The 18599-nt window shown below is 37.7% G+C and overlaps 1 protein-coding gene across 18 annotated transcripts in view; it reads left to right on the top strand.

Annotated features, from left to right (window-relative positions):
* The window catches only part of Ndae1 (Na[+]-driven anion exchanger 1), a 162164-nt gene extending 144868 nt beyond the window's left edge, over positions 1-17296 (top strand). For 13 of the 18 annotated variants that reach the window (XM_065224407.1, XM_065224411.1, XM_065224413.1 and 10 more), the window contains 6 exons: positions 13-518; positions 579-891; positions 969-1214; positions 15011-15261; positions 15565-15691; positions 16732-17296. In XM_065224407.1, coding sequence (XP_065080479.1) covers positions 13-518; positions 579-891; positions 969-1214; positions 15011-15261; positions 15565-15691; positions 16732-16869 — 1581 coding nt within the window. In that variant the 3' untranslated portion in view covers positions 16870-17296. Of the gene's footprint in view, positions 1-12; positions 519-578; positions 892-968; positions 1215-14376; positions 14806-15010; positions 15271-15564 lie in introns of those variants that run through there. The other 5 variants (XR_010517738.1, XM_065224409.1, XM_065224412.1 and 2 more) reach the window with 5 other exon arrangements.
* Positions 17297-18599: the final 1303 nt, after the last annotated feature.

Genomic DNA, 18599 nt, shown 5'->3' with positions numbered 1-18599 from the left:
ATACCGATACAGTTGCTAAATGGTACCCTCACTGGTGACGATTGCTTGAAGCCCGAGTACATCTCCGATGTCTTCCTGATGTCAATCATCCTGTTTATCGGAACGTATATAATATCGGTCATCCTGAAGGACTTCAAGAATGCTCTGTTCTTCCCGTCCAACATCCGACAAGTGGTAAGCGATTTCGCAGTCATTATCGCGATCTTTTCGATGACCATACTGGACTATGCAACCAACGTACCGACACCGAAACTGGATGTCCCTCGGGAGTTCAAGCCAACCATTCCGGATCGAGGCTGGCTCGTTCAACCATTCCACGAGAAGAACCCGATCTGGTCTCCGGTGATCGCTGTATTACCCGCCCTGCTGGGCACCATTCTGATCTTCATGGATCAACAAATTACGGCTGTGATAATCAATAGGAAAGAGCATAAGCTAAAGAAGGGCTGTGGCTATCATCTGGATCTTTTCGTACTAGCCTTGCTGATACAGATCTGTTCAATCATGGGACTACCATGGTAGGTTAACTTACTCCCTAGTGATCTCCAAACAATCTACAAATATCCTTACACTTTCAGGTTTGTCGCTGCTACCGTACTCAGTATTAATCATGTCAATTCACTCAAGCAAGAATCCGAAACGGCAGCTCCTGGCGAGAAGCCCCAGTTCCTTGGAGTTCGCGAACAACGAGTTACCCACATATTGATCTTCCTGACGATCGGTTGTTCGGTACTGTTGACACCGCTTCTGTCCCACATTCCAATGCCAGTATTATACGGCGTCTTTCTGTACATGGGAGCGGCATCGCTCAAGGGTCTGCAGTTCTTTGATCGCCTGATGATCATGCTGATGCCAAACAAGTATCAGCCGGACTACATGTTCTTACGACAGGTTGATTGACTAAACAAAACAAATCATTCAAAACGTGTGTGTATTAACATGTCATCTCTTTCGATATCTTTCCACAGGTTCCCATCCGTCGAGTCCATCTATTCACGGTAATTCAGCTGGCCTGTTTGGTCATGCTGTGGGTGATCAAATCATTTTCCTCCACCTCAATTCTATTCCCGCTGATGTTGGTCGTCATGATCGGTATCCGAAAGTCATTGGACCTCCTCTTCACGCGCCGGGAGCTGAAAATCCTAGACGATGTCATGCCGGAGATGACGAAGCGAGCTCATGACGACGACCTCCGGCAGCTCGAGGATGGCGAGGTGGGCCTATATCGACGATTTATTGCTTGTTGTATGGGCGATAAGCCGTCGTCCTCCGTTACCACAATAAACGTTACAAAAGTTGTAGAATCTAAGCAGAACAATAGCACCACTCCTAACAACACTATCGTCAATAATACAAGCACCTGCACTACAACAAATCACGCCACTCCCACCACAAACAATGTCAACCATACACATAGCAGCTAAAACACTATTATTCTCTCCCGAAACACTAGCTGTGACTTGCCAAACGTTTCTATTTTCTCAACCTTTCGTTTCCCAATACGTGACCGCCTATACTATATTTTAAACTTTCCGTAGTTTTTAGGACCTACACGCTCTTATGATTGTGTAGGATAAAAGTGAAATCAAAAGACTCAAATTGGATCTAGAACAAATAACCCTTTAAATTAAGTAGGATTAGAAAATCGCTACTCCTCTTCGGATGGTATTCCACTACTCTGTTTCAATGTCATCAACCTATACTAATCTGACTTTTCGTGTATTATTGTAGTGAATGCACTTTTTTCGACTTTTGTTCAATTCTCGATGAACATTTCAAATGGTCCTATCTGCTTTGGTCGATTCTCTTCATCGACTTTCTCTTTCGTCAATAACTCAGCTGCAAAACCTTTCCCTGTTGTATTTGACGTTTTGGACGCTAGATAAGAACCTCCTTTATCAAACTATGTGGTAGAATTAGCGCGAAATCTGTTTGCATAGCAGTGGTTATGAAAAGAGAAAGTCGATGAAGAGAATCGATCAAAGCAGATAGGACCATTTGAAATGTTCATCGAGAATTGTAGGCATCATTTTTCATTCAAGTTCTGTTTGATTGTGATTGTATAAATGTTTATACAGCTAATCATGCTAACCACAGCAACTAAACATCACGTCATTTACTCACATGCTTCCATAATCACAGCGCTGATTTTGCACCAGACACACGCACGTTCGCAATTAGAACAATTGATTTATTTTTACAACGATAAAATTCGATTTTGTCTATTATTTTCCTAGTTTTTTTTTTTTTATTATTTACAACTCTATATCGTACTGTAGTATAATGGATCGAATAATAAATTAGGAACATTTTGCCATGTTTTTTTTTTGGTTTCGTTTGTTTCTTTATTTTCGTGTCCAATTACTGTCAGTCACTAAAAAGGCAATATCCGAAAAGCTGCAGACATCACTGCTGTATCCGTACAGTTAATTCAAAGTTTATTTTATTGCATCAAATAGAGATAGTAAAAATATGCTTACCACACCAAACTTTATCCTTTTTCGTTGATCATCCTTGAAGTTCATGTTAAACAGGAATTTTAGAATAATTTTAATTTCATAATTTCGCAAACTTTAATACAGGTAAAGTTCAGGTTTAGCTCAATTTTAAATGCTCGTGTCATTTAAAGTCTCGTATGATAAGTTTCCGCTACTTCCTCAAGAGTGTGACATACAATGATCAGCAGGAAACTCAATATGACCGCTAATTTATGATACAGTGTGTTTGCATGATAGATTTTGAAGCCAAAAACTGCTCACTTCCATTCGGATATGGCCAATGTGGTTCTCAAATCACTCCGGAATTGAAAAATCGGAAGCGATCGCCAATAGCAAAAAAAATCAAATTCTTTTTGACATAATGATTATTTTTAATATTATCGATCCCAGACCTTAAAACCTCGATATTATCATTAATTCGGAAAAGACAATAATTTTCCATCGATCCGAGTGTGAAAAGCAACATCACGCGTTCCATAACATTATATTTGTGAAAAAAAGAAAAAATAAGAGGTTGTATCCAAGACACGACCATAGATTTGACGAAGGATTACGTGCTCGGTATCAATATTCGACGACTGTGCTAGGGAAACCACTTTTTTTGCAGGCAATCGGTGATAATTTTGATCACCATTGCAACAGTTGGATATTTGTGTAATTTTCAATAGTAACCTATTGAAAATTGATAAAGTGTTCATTTTAGCAGATTCGTAGAAAAATTTAGAGTTAAATCCATCCGCCATCCAATCTGACCACTTTTCGTAACGCGGTCGATTTTCGTTGTTTGAAATTGCACCCCAAATATGTTGCCGAAAGATGTAATCCTACGTCAAAAAAATCATTTTGCATTTGATACTCAAAATCATTTCCACCAAACAAGCATGGGAAAATTCATTCTCTCGCGCGAGCATCACAGAATCAAAATAGCCATCCTCACCTACAAACAGATTGCCAAACGAGTGTAAATTCTTCCAAGCAAGCAGCTCGACTCAGAACTGACAGCAGTAGAAGGAAAGAAGGATAAACTGAAAGGCAGCCGAACAATTTTCTCTAACGAGGGAGAACCAATCCGAATGCTAACGATTTAAATAGCCGAGTCAGATTGTTTTTGGCCCACTGATTTAAATCAGTTGAATTGGGTTGTTTAGGGTTGTTTGAGGTAAATACATATTCGTCATCTGCATTAAAAATGGAACCGATATCCGAAATTTAATCAATTTTGGTATACTGGAACTATTTTAGATAAGTACGATTACATTAGCAAAAATCACCATCTTAGCGCCCCTCGGCGGGACTTTGTATGGGAGCGAGCTGTCAACGAATAGATTTAGTGTCATCGATCATAAATTTAAATCTTGATTTAAAAAGCGAGATGAATATCTACGGGATCGATAAAAATATCGTTGTGCTCAGAAAACGAAGCTCTATCAGATGATGTATAAAAATCGGTATATTTTTCGAAGTTAAATAACCCAATTGGCCACAGCAGTTTTATGTTATTTGCGTGACGCTTATGTTTATGTGTTACAGTATAACAGTTTTCTCGATATTAATAGCGATTTAAATGTGTCAATGTATGTATAAAGCTAGAAAATAAAAAGTGATTCTTTCTACAAAATTCTCATTCAGCTCACTCAGCAGAATGCAACCGTAAAAGGCTCAGCATGGAAAAAAAATAATGAAAGAGGAATCATCCACACTACTACACTCAGATTCATTCATGTTACGCTCAGTTGTCTGTTTTGCTCAATTCTGCGTTCATGCAAGAAAATAGTAGCAATGCGAATACGAACGGAATCAGTGCGACTCGCACAAGCTGCTGTTCGTTTCTGATGTTGTATGCGTGTGAGTGAGTAGTAAATGCAAAATGAAACGATTTTTCCCATGCTTGCCACCAAGTCGATTCTGATTATTGATATTACAACAACACAGGCGATAATGAACATACATTCACGAATGAACAAACACAAATGATGACTTCGAAATTCAGCGGTTGTCTTGATCAAGAGAATGTTGTCATGTAAAAATTCAAATTCAGGCAGGTAGTTGGTTTATCTTTCAAGGTTGTCACGATTTTCAGCTAATCTGCCGCCCATCGGTCCCATTTGCGTTTTTGACAAAACTGATTTTTTTTTCAATTGAAATGGTAGATAGTCACCTTTATTTTCGTAATAGTGGATGAACTCAACATCTTTGTTCTGGAAATCTTAGGAAAAAACAGAAAAACGGGATTTCTGATTTGTGCTATGGGACCGACTTGCCATGAGCGGAAGTAATTTGAGCGTAGAAGAAATGATTTTTATCAGCACTGGTACATGGGGTACTCGGTACATGTCCGAGTAGACCAATGTGGTTCTGGGCACATAATGTGGTATGTGCCCAGGACATTGTGGTCACTATTGGTCATGTCTTTTTTCAATCCTCTTGTGATTTTATGTGTCACATGATAAGTTTTAGTCCTAGCCAGTAGCTAGTCACTTTACTGAAGGCACCGGAATATGTCCGTGTAGACCAATGTGGTCCTTGGCACACAATGTAGCCTGTAATGATATTGATTTTAAATTCTCATGCAATTATAAAATGTGTCGCATGATGCGTTTTGGCCATTCACATTCCCGGGGTCACCCGGAACATATCCAGGTGTGGCCAATATAGTACTCTTTGCCCACAATTCTTATGTGTCTGGATGTATAGCATGATGTGATAGGTACGTTTCAGATCGCTTCTAGTTTCAATTAGTGATCAATGCACAGTGGTCCAGTGGGAATTTAGCCAAGGTTGCAAATGCTCATTTCAGCTAAAATAATGTTTTTTTGAATAATAAAACCAAAAGATGGTATGATGACATGTATTACTTGTAACTTACAAGAAGAGGTTACAAAGTATACGTTTGAAACATAAAACCTGTAAATGTTGCTTTCTATGAGTCACAATCAGCGATTTGCTGATCGCTGAGTAAGTGAGTGAGTGTGTGAAAAATCGCTTATTGTGACTGTCATGAAATGAAATAAACAGGTTTAATATGTCAAACACATTCTTTGTAACCTCTTCTTGTATCTTACCAATTCAAAATATGATCATAGCATCTAATTATTTCATAATTAAAAAAAAAAACATTGTTTTAGCTCAAATGAGTATTTGCAACCTTGAATTTAGCAAGAAAAAAAGTTCTAGTACATTTATCTTAAGTTTTAGAGTTATAATTTGCCGAAGAAACATTTTTCTGTCTCTTACCGTTCTCATTTTGGAGCAATATTCTGAATTGACTTGGGGTGGTCCTTAAAAAGTTTCTAATTTTTTTCCATGAAAGTCACCTTCAGATGATTATATATTATGACTTTTTGAAGTACACATTTTTGCCCAAAAAAATAATTGATATCTTTTAAAATTTTCGACATACCACCCGTTCACTGTAGTACAAGTTGGAAATTTAGCAAGACAAGAGTCCTAGTGATTTTAGATGGTTTGTGTCTTTTGTGAACCTTTTCAGCTTAAAAAAAATCTTCTTTTGGTCATTTAACTACTTTTTTAATTTTATAAAATAAAGACACATGTTCTTTGGTAAAGTTGTAGCTGAGATGCTTTCAAGGTACTTTGCTGAAGAAATATTTTTTTTCTATCTCTTAACGATATCGTTTCTCAAATCGCTCCAAAATATTAAAATCACCCAAAGTGAATTCAGAAAAATGGCCGGAGCCGAATATTTTTTACATGATTGTGTTTACATACTGGTGATTTTTACAGAGTGAATATCATTTCTTACAACTAATGTTAGTAGAACGGGGGCCGCGGCTTACTCGAGATTAGGGATTAAATTTATTGATCATTTGGAGGGAGGACAAGGGAAAGCATTTTGAACTAATATAAAACTTAAACTTAAAGGATGACTAAAACACAAAACATTAAACACATACATCAACAGCTTTAAGAAAGTCGTAAATAAGCTTCATAAAGTCGATATCACGGCAAGCCAAGACGTCTCTAATTGGCTTAAAGGGTTGTATTCCTCGGACCCTAAGGGAATCACATAGAACGGATCTCGCCTCACGATGCAAGGAGCAGGACCAAACAACATGATCGATGTCGTGATAACCGTTTGCCACAGGTACACAAGTTGCTGTCGGCAAGCGAAATACGGAAGAGGTGGGCGTTTAACGAACAGTGATTGGACATGAGCCTGGACAGTACACGAATAAAATCACGACTCATATCCAACCCTTTGAACCAGGGACAATAGAATGTAGCCATCTTCCCAGATCACCATCATTCCACTTTTGTTTGCTGACGAGAAATCGTGAAAAATTCGTGGTAGGCGATTTGTCGCTCGTAAATATCGCCTTCCATAGCGCCCACCTTGGCCAGCGAGTCCGCTTTCTCATTGCCCGGGATAGAGCAATGAGAAGGGACCCATACCAAGGTGATGATATGCGAGCTGTTTGATAAAGCACTCAATGACGATCGTATTTCCTGGAGGAAATACGCCGAGTGCTTCATCAGCCTCATTGAACGCATAGCCTCCAGGGAGCTTAGGCTATCCGTAAAAATGAAATAATGATCATGTGGAAGTGAGGCAATACGCTCTAACGTGTACGATATAGCTGCTAGTTCAGCAACGTATACCGAACACGGCTTTTGAAGCTTGTATGAGGCGCTATGAAGATCGTGGAATACTCCAAAACCAGTGGACGCATTTATCACCGACCCATCTGTGAAAAATCTCTTCTCGGTGGGAACGTGGCGGTATTTGTTCGCAAAAATAGTTGGGACAATCAGAGAACGGTGAGGCTCTGGAATTCCTTGAATCTCCTACCTCATTGTGAGATCGAATCTCACAGAAGAACAACTGAAATGATGGGAGACAGCGCGATTGGGGTTGAACGAGGAGGGGCCGATGTCCAGAGTCATGTACTCGTAGTACAAGCTCATGAATCGTGTTTGAGGATTCCGCTCTAGCAGCTTCTCAAAGTTTTTGATCACCAGCGGGCTCATGACTTCACAACGGATGAGGAACCGGAACGATAAATCCGCATCTTGAAATAATCTCAGCTACAGCTTTGCTGGAGGATACGCGTCTTTCCTTTAAAAAATAAAAAAAAAAGTTCATCTAGGTACATCAATAATTTGAGAACCACTCTAATTTAAAAACGGCGAAAAAATTGGCTTTTTAAGCTTTTTTAAAGACTTTATTAGATTGATTTTAAGCTCTTTGGCTAGTTCATCTCGTAGTTTTTTAAGCTGAAAAATATCACAGAAGACAATAAACCTCTCAAACTCAAGACAAAAGCACTAGCACTTTCTCATCCTGAACCATTGTGCATAACATTAAAAGCTGAATTAGAACATATTCAGGCAACAATTTGCTTTTTCAGCAAAAAAATATGCTTATTCAGCTTTTAATCAGTTGCAAATTGTTTGTTGAGTATGGTACCTTCCATTTTGTGAGATGATTTAGTTACGATTTCCCTGGTGTTCGGCTATTTGATAAAATGCTGTTTATCCGAATGACGTCTAGCCAAACGCCGTTTGACCGAATAGGTCGTTTGGTCGAAAGTCGCTTGGCCGAATGCTTGAGAAAAAATATACATTTTATTGATATATGATCTACCCGTGGACAAATTATGAGAATACAGATCACAAGCTGAGTAAAATTTTACGATCCAGAACTCAAAGAAATTTTAAAGATCCTTGAGTTTTCACATATGAAAAGTTTGACAAGATACTGATGATTGGAAAATTCTAGAATGATGTATTAAGTAACAACTAAATTAACATTAACATGATACATGAATTATTCTAGTAAACATAAGTAGTCTAATTTGCCAATTGTTGCACGCGCTCTTTGTTTATTTGCGTTTCCACGAGGTTGCAAACCTGTGAATGCGATTCATGAAGCATTTCCAGAGTTCATCAGTAGTATATATTCGTAAAAACTGTTCTAAATGTGCCTCAGAGCCCAATTGTTGCACCTAACCTTTGTATTGAAATTCTATTATTACATACATTGTATCCCAGACAACCAGAATGCACGTATATTCAAAGTTGTTTTCGTGATATACAAACATATATACAAACAAACAATTCTTATATAATGCAAAGAAATGGCTTATACGTACAAAAGTGGAGGCCATATACGTGCATATTTTAATTTAATATTAAACGAGTTGATTTAACATCATATACGATTTAATCTGTAATAAAAAATTCATTTTGAAAAGTCTTACGATGTAATCCGATTTAATTTGTGATACAGTACGATGGAAAAATGAGTCATCGCATATTGGTCGGAAATTTGCATTCTATACGATTTAACTTAAACATAATGCGAAGTATGCCATTCTTATATGCGATTTTGACTAAAACTGTAGCAATTTACGATACTGTTTGTACATTACTATACGACTTCTCGTTGTCTATGATCTTATTATTGAACACCCATAAAATATAACTAAATGACATTTTTCAGGAATAAGAATCATTCAGTGGTTCTATTCGAAGATTAAACGTAACTTTATACTTACCATATTGATTATTTTACTCATTTTATTGACCCGGTGAATATACGCAGCTGCTGTTTAAAACTAAACGACTCATAACTTAAGGCGTTATCCCTATAAACAATAACCCAGGACCACGAGTCCAAATGCGAACCAATTACTGAACATTCATGTTTTTCCTGTAAATGTTGATGATGTGTTGTAATAGGTCCTTAGATAAAAGAATAACCAACATTTTCCTTGAAATATTTCTTTAGTTAATTGAATTTTAAGCTAGTAATAGCCTATTTTGCAACAGAGGATTATTAGCTGCAAAATTAAAAATTCGCTTTAAATAACATCTCAATCTCGCTGTGCACCAGCTCTCAAAACACTAACAAATGCCAAAATATTGCTTGCAATTGATAAAATTTCAAATATCAGTAAAACTAGACGATTCTGTGCATTTTCAATCGATTTGAATATAGATAATGGTACATACTGGGGTGTAAACGGTTGACGTTTTTTACTACACTTGCTTCGTTGTCGTGCGCGACAGTCTGTTTGTCTTCGTACTCTCATGCTCTACCGTCGTCTCTTTTACAAAACACAAACGGTAGAACAACGTTCGGGCGAAAAGAAAATTTTCAAATGACTATCATATGACATGTGTGATTTCGTTCTAATTCCTCAATTTGGTGTACATTAAACCATTTCTGATCAGAAATGTTATTACTAGGACATCGTTGCTTGCTATTTCCAGAATTCACACAAGCACAACATCAGCAGCTCTAATTATGAGAAAAACTAAAATACATACATTCGTGACGGTCTTGGGCGAAAGTTTCGTATGACAGAGCCTGTCATATGACATTTTAGTTTGGTACTGTAATGTGATAGCTTGTTTTGCAAGTGTCGGAAGCAAAGGCAGTCGATTATCACAGAAAATGGGTCGACTACGGTGACCGCTTACAAGACTGGCTTCATATCACGTTTCTAAAGTTGGTTCACAGGTAAAAAGTGAGGTTACACGATGCCATTGGCTTAATCACAACCAGTGCGCTCATAGTTGTCGATATTTATTCGAAAGCCACTATTGTTGCGGTTCATTTTTCGGGTTGGAACATTTCTCGACTTTTCTATTGTATGATTGTACTTGCCACACAATTATATTAATCCAAAAATGATACAGGCATCGAAAGCTCTCAATTAATAACTGTGGAAGTGCACCTAAAACACTGAGTTGAGATCACGCAATAATCCGATATGCAATAAGCTTGAAATGCGATGAAGAAAGACGAAATTCAGGGAAGTTCACAGATCTTTAGGGAAGTTACGTTAAATTTGGAGCAGTTTTGCGAACTTCGGAGCAGAAAGTTCCATGAATATCAGGAAAATTTCGAAAAGTTTAGGACAGTTCCATTATTTTTAGCAAAATAGTGGGAACCTTCGAAAAGTTTTGAAAAGTCCAGGAAAGTTTAGAGAACTGCAGAGAAAATTTTAAAACATCGCAGAAGTTCAGGGGGGAAGTTCTGAAAGTGATCTTCATCAAAGAACTTACCTTCATTGTGCCAGAATTTGAAAACAAATCAAAACTGAATTTGCCTGACGGATTGGCAATAATTTAAGGTATAAAACTCTATAGGAGTGTTAAACAGCAGTTAAACAGCAGCACTCTCTGTTCGGATGGTTTTATAACACTAGGCCGAGTGACAGTAGCCTAAATACTACAAGCTCGAAAATAATAATTTTGGGAGATTTTTCGTTCTTTTAAACATGAGCAGTTTATTCGGGTTGTAGGTCCTGTACTGCGATTGAAGTTTTAATTTCAGATTCTAAAATGAACTTTCATACAATTTGTGAGATCTAGGATTTGAAAAAATGTTCAGATATCGATATCAGAAACCAAAGATTAAGTGAAGAGTTTTTTTTTCGAGAACTTTGCAATATTTCTGAATTCTACTATTTGAATGTTTTATGAGAAATCAAAACATGGTTGCTTCGACTGACTTTGCTATAAATAATCTTTTTCTAAATTATGGATTCATTGGATGCAATAACGATATTTTGTACTTGTAGGTTACAAGAAGAGGTTGTAAAGTATGTTTTTGACACATTAAACCTGCCTATTTCGCTTTCAGAATGTCGCAACCGACGATTTTTTAAGTGAGTGGATGCAACCCTGATTCAGAAAATCCGATATTTAAACATTCAAGAAATTTTATGAGGTTTCCACCGAGGGGGGCGACATATCTAAATCTCAAGTCTAGATGCTTAACAAATCTCCAACTAGCGAAGCAATCTTCGAAAAATCTTCTTTCATTTCTCGCATCTATTTGCATCGCGCATCTTTTTGCAGGAAATCTTCAGAATCGTCGGCAATCTTCTTTCTATCTACTAAACGTGCACGCAGCTAGCCACAGCAAAACACAATCTTTCCTGCATCGTAGATAGAGTCGTCCACAAAGTTACAAATACTGGGATCAGAAACAGACTTCAAGGATGGAAATCTTCCACGATGGCTCTCTGCACCAGTTGAGGTCCTCAGGATACTTAAGTGTGTAGGTAGAGTAAGAGTGAATGAGACGACTAGTTTCACAGTGCCAGACTTTCTCTCCTTGACATGGATCATATCCCGATGAATGCGAAATCAACGTCAATGGATCACATGTTGTTTGCTTATTCATTTTGCATTCACATATTATTACATTAAATTATTACTCAAAAGTTTTAAGTCAATACCCTTTCAAAAAATCCGTCATATTTCGTTGAAATATACTGGAATTTTATACTGAACTTCGTATCAAATGTGTAAATCTTAGGTCCCCACATGCTACTTATTATATTTAAGGAATATGATGATAACATATTATTAATCGTGTTTATGAAACGAAAAAAAAAATACTTTCTATCACAGTGGAGTTATATTGAGATTATTGAGTAGATAGAAAAAAGTTTGATGATGATTCTGAAGATTTCCTGCAAAAATATGATGCGCAATGCAAGTAGATGCGAGAAATGAAAGAAGATTTTTCGAAATGTGAGTTTTGTTGAGCATCTAGAATTGAGCTTTAGATGTGTCGCCTCCCTCGATTTTGAGTTGGCGCTAATTTGTAAAACGTCATGTCGATATTTTCCAATAAAACTTCTCATCTAATTGAAATGACGACAAATGGCAGCAAGCAACACACGGTCAAACATATTGTCAATACTTAAAAGTATGGACAATCATATTGATGTAATTATTGATGACGAAAACATTGGTGAACATATTGATGCAAAATCTAAAAAGATTAATTTCGCTTTTCAATATGTCCCTTAATTTTCTCCGTCTGTTTGGCTACAGCAGCAGATGGGGCCTGTTCCTCTTCAATATTTGTCAAGGTTTTTGTGATTTGTCTTCGAATATACCATCAGATACAACAATTTTATCAACGAGCAGCCCCCACCGAGAATATTGTTGAAAATATTGACATAAAAGTACTAGGTGGGGTGAAAAGTAACCTCCCTAGGAAAGAATTGTTTTTATATTATTCAATATAGTCCCCTTTTAGCTCGATACACTTATTCCAGCGATTTTCCAACTTCATGATCCCGTCCGAAAAGTAATTTTCCAGAAGGTCTGAAAAATTCTGAAATTCCTCACTTGAGCTGAATTTTTTTTATTGATGAGCCATATTTTGAGGTTTGGGAAGAGATAAAAGTCTGAGGGAGCCAAATCGGGCGAATAAGGTGGATGCGGAAGCAATTGGAGCCGTAAGTCATTGATTTTAGCCGTGTTTTTCACTTCATGTGAGGCCGTTTTGCAGTGATTTCGACCTTCAATCGCTCCAATAATGCACAGTAATACTCGCTGTTGATGGGTTTTCCTTTTTTGAGGTAGTCCACGAAGAGTATGCCATGACAAACCCAGAAAACCGACGCCATAACCTTTACGACCCATCGAGCCTCCCTCGGTCGCTTTGGAGCACTCGTGCCGGCTTCAGTCCATTGCCGGGCACACATTCTGTTCTCTGGGGTGTAATAGTGGATCCAGGTTTCATCAACAGTTACCAATCGACGCCAAAAGTCCGCCCGATTCCGCATCAGCAAGTCCAAACACTTTTTCGAAGTGCTCTCTCGTTGGTGTTTTTGGTCAGGAGTGAGCTGGCGCGGCACCCAGCGGCAGGATAACTTTTTCATATGCAGAATCTTGCCCAAAATATGGCGTGTGCGCTCAGTACTAATCTTTGCGGTATCTGCTAGCTCGCGTACCGTCACTTTCCGGTCAGCCAACACCATTTCATGTATTTTTTGACATTGTCATCTGTAACCGCATCGGAGGGACTGCCGCTGCGGACTTGATCGATATTGGAGTTGTGGCCACCACGAAACTCTCGAAACCAATATTTGACGGTGTAATCTGACGGAACATTAGCCCCATAATATTTATCCAACTTTTATTTTGTTTCCTGCGCCGTTTTGCCTTTCAAAAAATAATGTTTTATGAGAGAACGAAAATCGTTTTTATCCATACATCATGTTCAGTAAACAACAATCAGCTGTCAAAACAAAACTAAATACAGTATCACACTGAACTTTGGAATGTCTGCCTAAATATGAACGGACTACAAGAGGCACCATAACCTTTTTTGCAGTTGCAGCGCATTCTGACGGTCAAGGAGGCTACTTTTCACCCCACCTATATTGATAGAAATATTGACGAAACTTCTGTGTTGTGCTGGGGTTTGAACGGTTGACGTTTTTTAGTCCCATAGCGAATAATTCCAAAGTCTCATGGAATTCGCTAAGAGGAAGAGGTGACAATTGGCTTCTTCCTCTTTTATTTCTATCTCTATCTCTATCTTTATCTATCTCTATCTCTATCTTACGCACATGAAATCGACCAATCAGGAGCTGGTTCACGTTTGACAGAAAAGTGGTTCATTTTCGCCCCCGTATTGTCACCTCTTCTCTTAGGGAATTCGGAGAGGGAAAATCTGAAATTAATTTATTTTTTCGCTATTTGGCGTGGATTTGCTCAGTTGATTAAGGTATACAAATACGTCCCTTGCACACTCAACTTCTTTTAAAAGTGTTGAAATATTATATGTCTAGTTATTGGTTTTTGAGCAACTAGATAAGTTTGTGAAATTAAGCATACATTTAGATGTGCACAAAATAAGTAAAGTTAAATTTGCTGTGTTTTAGTTCATAAGGTAGAATATCTTGCTTTTCTACATTTTCCCAATTATGTATACAAGCTCTTCTTTGTACATACATTTTCGCATCACCCGCTCATTCCTAGAAATACCGAATGTGATAAGTACATAGTAAAAACACTAACAACAACCAGACCAGATTGAAGTGTATCATTTTCGATTCGTTCACTTTTCTTTTCTTTCGTTTTATTTTTTCTCTGACAGGAAAATCACACGCTACTACCCGTGCCAAGCACTCAAATCATCGTCACTAACCACTAGAGAAACCTAAGTCGCTCAGTTACATTTTCTGAACATTGATAATATTTTTGTTTTATTTTACGCATGTTGGAACAATTTTGCTTAAGTTTTAAAGGGTTCTGGACATAAGAGTATAGCAGTAATTGGTAGTGAAATTGGATGTAAAATTAATGATCAGTGAAAGACAAACCAGAAAGTGTATTGTACATTATGAATGTCGCAAGTAATTTAATGAATTTATATGGAAACATAACTAGTGAAAATAGATCATATTGATAGAAACAGCAAAACATGAAAATATCAAATGTTTGCGATATTTTTACAATGGAACTGAAACATGATATAATTGGCATGTAAAAATTATGATCAATATACTACCATTGCGGGAAAAAAAAATAGTTGCATTCTAATTGGTTTCATTTCCACGTACCCGATATGATTTGATCATTTTGTATTCATATAATTTGAATTGAATTTTTGATTCTCTTTGTGCTTGTGGTCGTTCTTATAAAAAAAAATCAACTCGCCTTCTTACAATACCATATCCATCATCATCGAAAAGAAACATTTCCGGTCTTCTTCGTGTACTCCTTCACAGGATTCGGGCCAACATTCGGCCGACAATCTGCAGCTGCCGCAGGAAAATGGAACCCTCATCTCCAAACCCCAAATCAACATATCGGAAGAAGTCAATCGAACCACCATCTGGAAGCAAGTGAACAACTGTAACGTCCTGTTCACCAAGAAGCAAACCAAGAAAACCTCCCAGAACTACCGTAAAAACCCACCGGGAAGTCTCAACAGTGGTGACAATCCAAACACCAACCAACAAACGCAACAACAACAATCGTGAGTTTAGTTAGTTTATTGTGGGTAGCTCACTAAGTTTTGTTTTCCTTATCTCGGCATCTGTCGAGATTCGCACAGCCGAGTGCTTTTACTGACATTTTACTGAGAACTCAGCTAACATAAGTCCAAGGTTCAGCAACCAAACGTCACTTTTGCAGAGATCTCAGAAAAAATGATTGCCGGCTGTGTAAATTCTGGCAAAATTTTCCGAGATTCAGCAAACAAAATTAAGTATGAGGGCTGAAAAATGTCATGACGAGGATGAAAAAAAAAACACTAATAAAATCTCTTTCATGCATGCAGACTATCCGAGAACAAATTGAGGAAAATGAGTGAAATCGACAAAAGACTGTCCACGATGAGGGAAGAGGAGGAAACGAACTCGGACGATGCCAACAACCGTCAATTAAACCACCAGAAACGAACGCAGGTTTAGAGCAAATCACATATATTAAACTCCTAAAGCCAAGTGAGACCCTTCCATAAGACACTTTACTCTGCTCGCTACAGAACACCATAATTCCTTCTTTTTCGAACTCAAGCTAAACCAGACAGACAAATATTGTTTTTATGTGTCCAAAGTGTGTACAGTTAAATAGCCGTGATAATTTTACACCCCAGGTTTTATGTAAGAACTACGATCCATCTATCTATATCTTTGTCTATGTAATTATTGTCGTATTGAAGCTGAGTTTCAATAGACATGCTTGATTAGCCGCAAAACAACAATGCAGAAAAAAAGCAGACTTTATAGGAGTTTTGAATCAAAACACTAATTGCAAGAAGTAGATGATAAAGCTTCACGCTATACAGAATAATGAACCTGCACGCAGCTTGTTAGAAATCCATTGCAAATGATGCCATCATTTCAATCATCATTTAGATTTACGCCAGTCATTTCATTTATGCTACATAAAGCTACTCATTGGACAAACATCACCAAGTTATCGAACATTCACTGTAGTTATGTCTTTCATACATCATAAAAAAAACTACTTAGGGTAATTGTAATGGCTTCCACATATTGTTTACTGGAATATTTGTTAATAAATATTCAAATAGCTAACCCTGAAGAATGCTTTGCATGAGACTCGAAACGTCGATGAAATTCGTTATTGGATCAGATCCAGCCGTTATAATTACTTAGCAAATTGAAAGCTCTCTTAATGTAGTACATTTCACGCATTTCTTCGTTTAGCCCTTAACCAAATTTATGCACATTAGAGAAATGTTCCATTTAAGTTCATGGTTCTAGATGTTGACGCATTGCGCAAACCAAACTTACTAGCCCAAATGATAGCCATAACGCGTTATACAATTAGCATAAAGAAAAGCAACTGATGTTCAATATACATACCCACGCCTAACCTAAAAAAAAAACTAGCATTAACTACCGAAAACGGGACAAACCCAACCTGATGCAAACTTCCTTTCTCTTCCCATGTGCGTGCGCGTTTGCAATTTCCGTAGAAACTGAAGCGAGAATTTTGGCTGAACTCGTCACAGGGAGCTGTTGGTAACAAAAGCAACCAGACGTTCGGAACGAAGCACAACGACGCCGGTGGCGGAGGAGGAGGAGGAGGAGATGCTTCAGAAACGCAAGTTTGAGGACCTGTTCCTCTAGGAACCGTCGCCATTGAAAATAGGCAAAATATTAGAGGTTAGGACAAACGTTTGTGAGATCGACTGACGGCTCAATCGGGGAATCGCTGCTGGCTGACAGGAAAGAATGCGTCCGTAAATAAGAGCAAGCAGCGTTGTGTTGCGTGTATAGTAGGTCAATACTGTTGTATGAAAAGTGGCATATTTTTAGGACTGAAATATTGTGGCGACAGCTCTAATATCCCAACTAGACTACCATTTTTATAGGCAAATAAGGAGAAACCACATGAATGAAACAAATATTCGAACGCATGTCTCAATTATTGAAATGCATTTTTTTCCTGACCTAGGCTAATAAACCGTTCGAGTGGATAAGACTAATCCAGTTGTAAAATTTGAACCTGATATTATTGCGATAATAAACATACACAAAATCAATGCAAATTAGGTTGATCGCATTTGCGTTTTATTTTTTGTGAAAAAAAAATCCGAATTCATAAGATTTAGGGGAAGAAAGGGCATAATAAGCACCTTAAGCATTGTACACATTATTTGGTGACTTAATGCATCACTATTTAAAATTTTAGACGTCTATACTACCGTTATACGCATAAGAGTCCCACGGTGCATAAGGATTGCATAGAACATGGGACAGTTATGCGTATAACGGCAGTATAGTTCAATATAATCCTTTTCGTTTTTAAAAGTGTGAAATTAGTTGAAAAATACAGTTTTCAGATTGGTTGACATAAGTACCATATTTTAGAGGTACGGGGTGAGTTGAGCACCCCCATGAGACGAAATGAGCATATCTACAAAATCGGGTAATGATGGTACTTTTCAATATTACTCATGCTTTAACGATTAGTGAGCAATTAACACTCTGAACACGATGCCTACGAAAAACGTGTAACGCAAGTTTGCAATGACATAGCTTAGCAATTTCATGATGAATTTTAAAAAATCTGGTACGTCTAGAATTTCTTGGGTCTGTAGATTATGTGAAAATAAGGCCCTCTACTTTTATTAAAAGCGAAAAGAGTCGTTACACTTTTTTTTTAAGGTGTGCTTATGGGTTTTACAAGTGGCTTAAGATCTATAATTTTGATTAAAGAGCACAAATGTTTATAATTAGTCAGAATATAGTCATGGTTCCTATATATGGACCCTGGAGATGAAACGGTCCTCCGGAAGATCCGGAACATCCGTAAAAATGTTCAAACCACAGCTCCACGGTTTCTTCAAAAATGCTTGGAATTGTGGTGTATGAAAGAATTTAGGGTCATGACAAAAACGTGAACCCGGATAGCTATGGGACCGTCCACCGGAACATCCGGAACATCCGTAAAAGTGGCCATCCGTGAAACTGATTTTTTTTAAAGCACGTGGAACTATGATATAACAATGACAGGGCTCGCAGTGCTGGTGCGATATAATAGCACCGACAAACCGACATGAATGCCCATAGTAAAAACAATAAAATTTCTGACAAAAGCACACTACTGACATCTGGCTCCGTTTTCGCGGGAAATATTTATCTAAGCCACGGATCCGCATGCAAAAGTAATGAATTGGTTCGTGTCTGATCTATTCTGGACTAATTATTTTTATCTAGATAAAAAAAAATCCTATGGTTTTGACAGTTCGGATCACTGCACATTTAAAATGGCCGTTTACGATTTTCGTGAATAAGTCAGAATTAAGTGTCATGTTGGTTTGTCGGTGATAATAGTAGT

Source organism: Ochlerotatus camptorhynchus, unplaced genomic scaffold (assembly GCF_037179485.1).
Source record: "Ochlerotatus camptorhynchus isolate MF236.1 unplaced genomic scaffold, CSIRO-AGI_Acam_v1.1 ptg000211l, whole genome shotgun sequence".
Taxonomy (NCBI): Eukaryota; Metazoa; Arthropoda; class Insecta; order Diptera; family Culicidae; genus Ochlerotatus; species Ochlerotatus camptorhynchus.
Note: the sequence above shows the minus strand (reverse complement) of the source record. Positions and strands in the feature narration are given on the sequence as shown.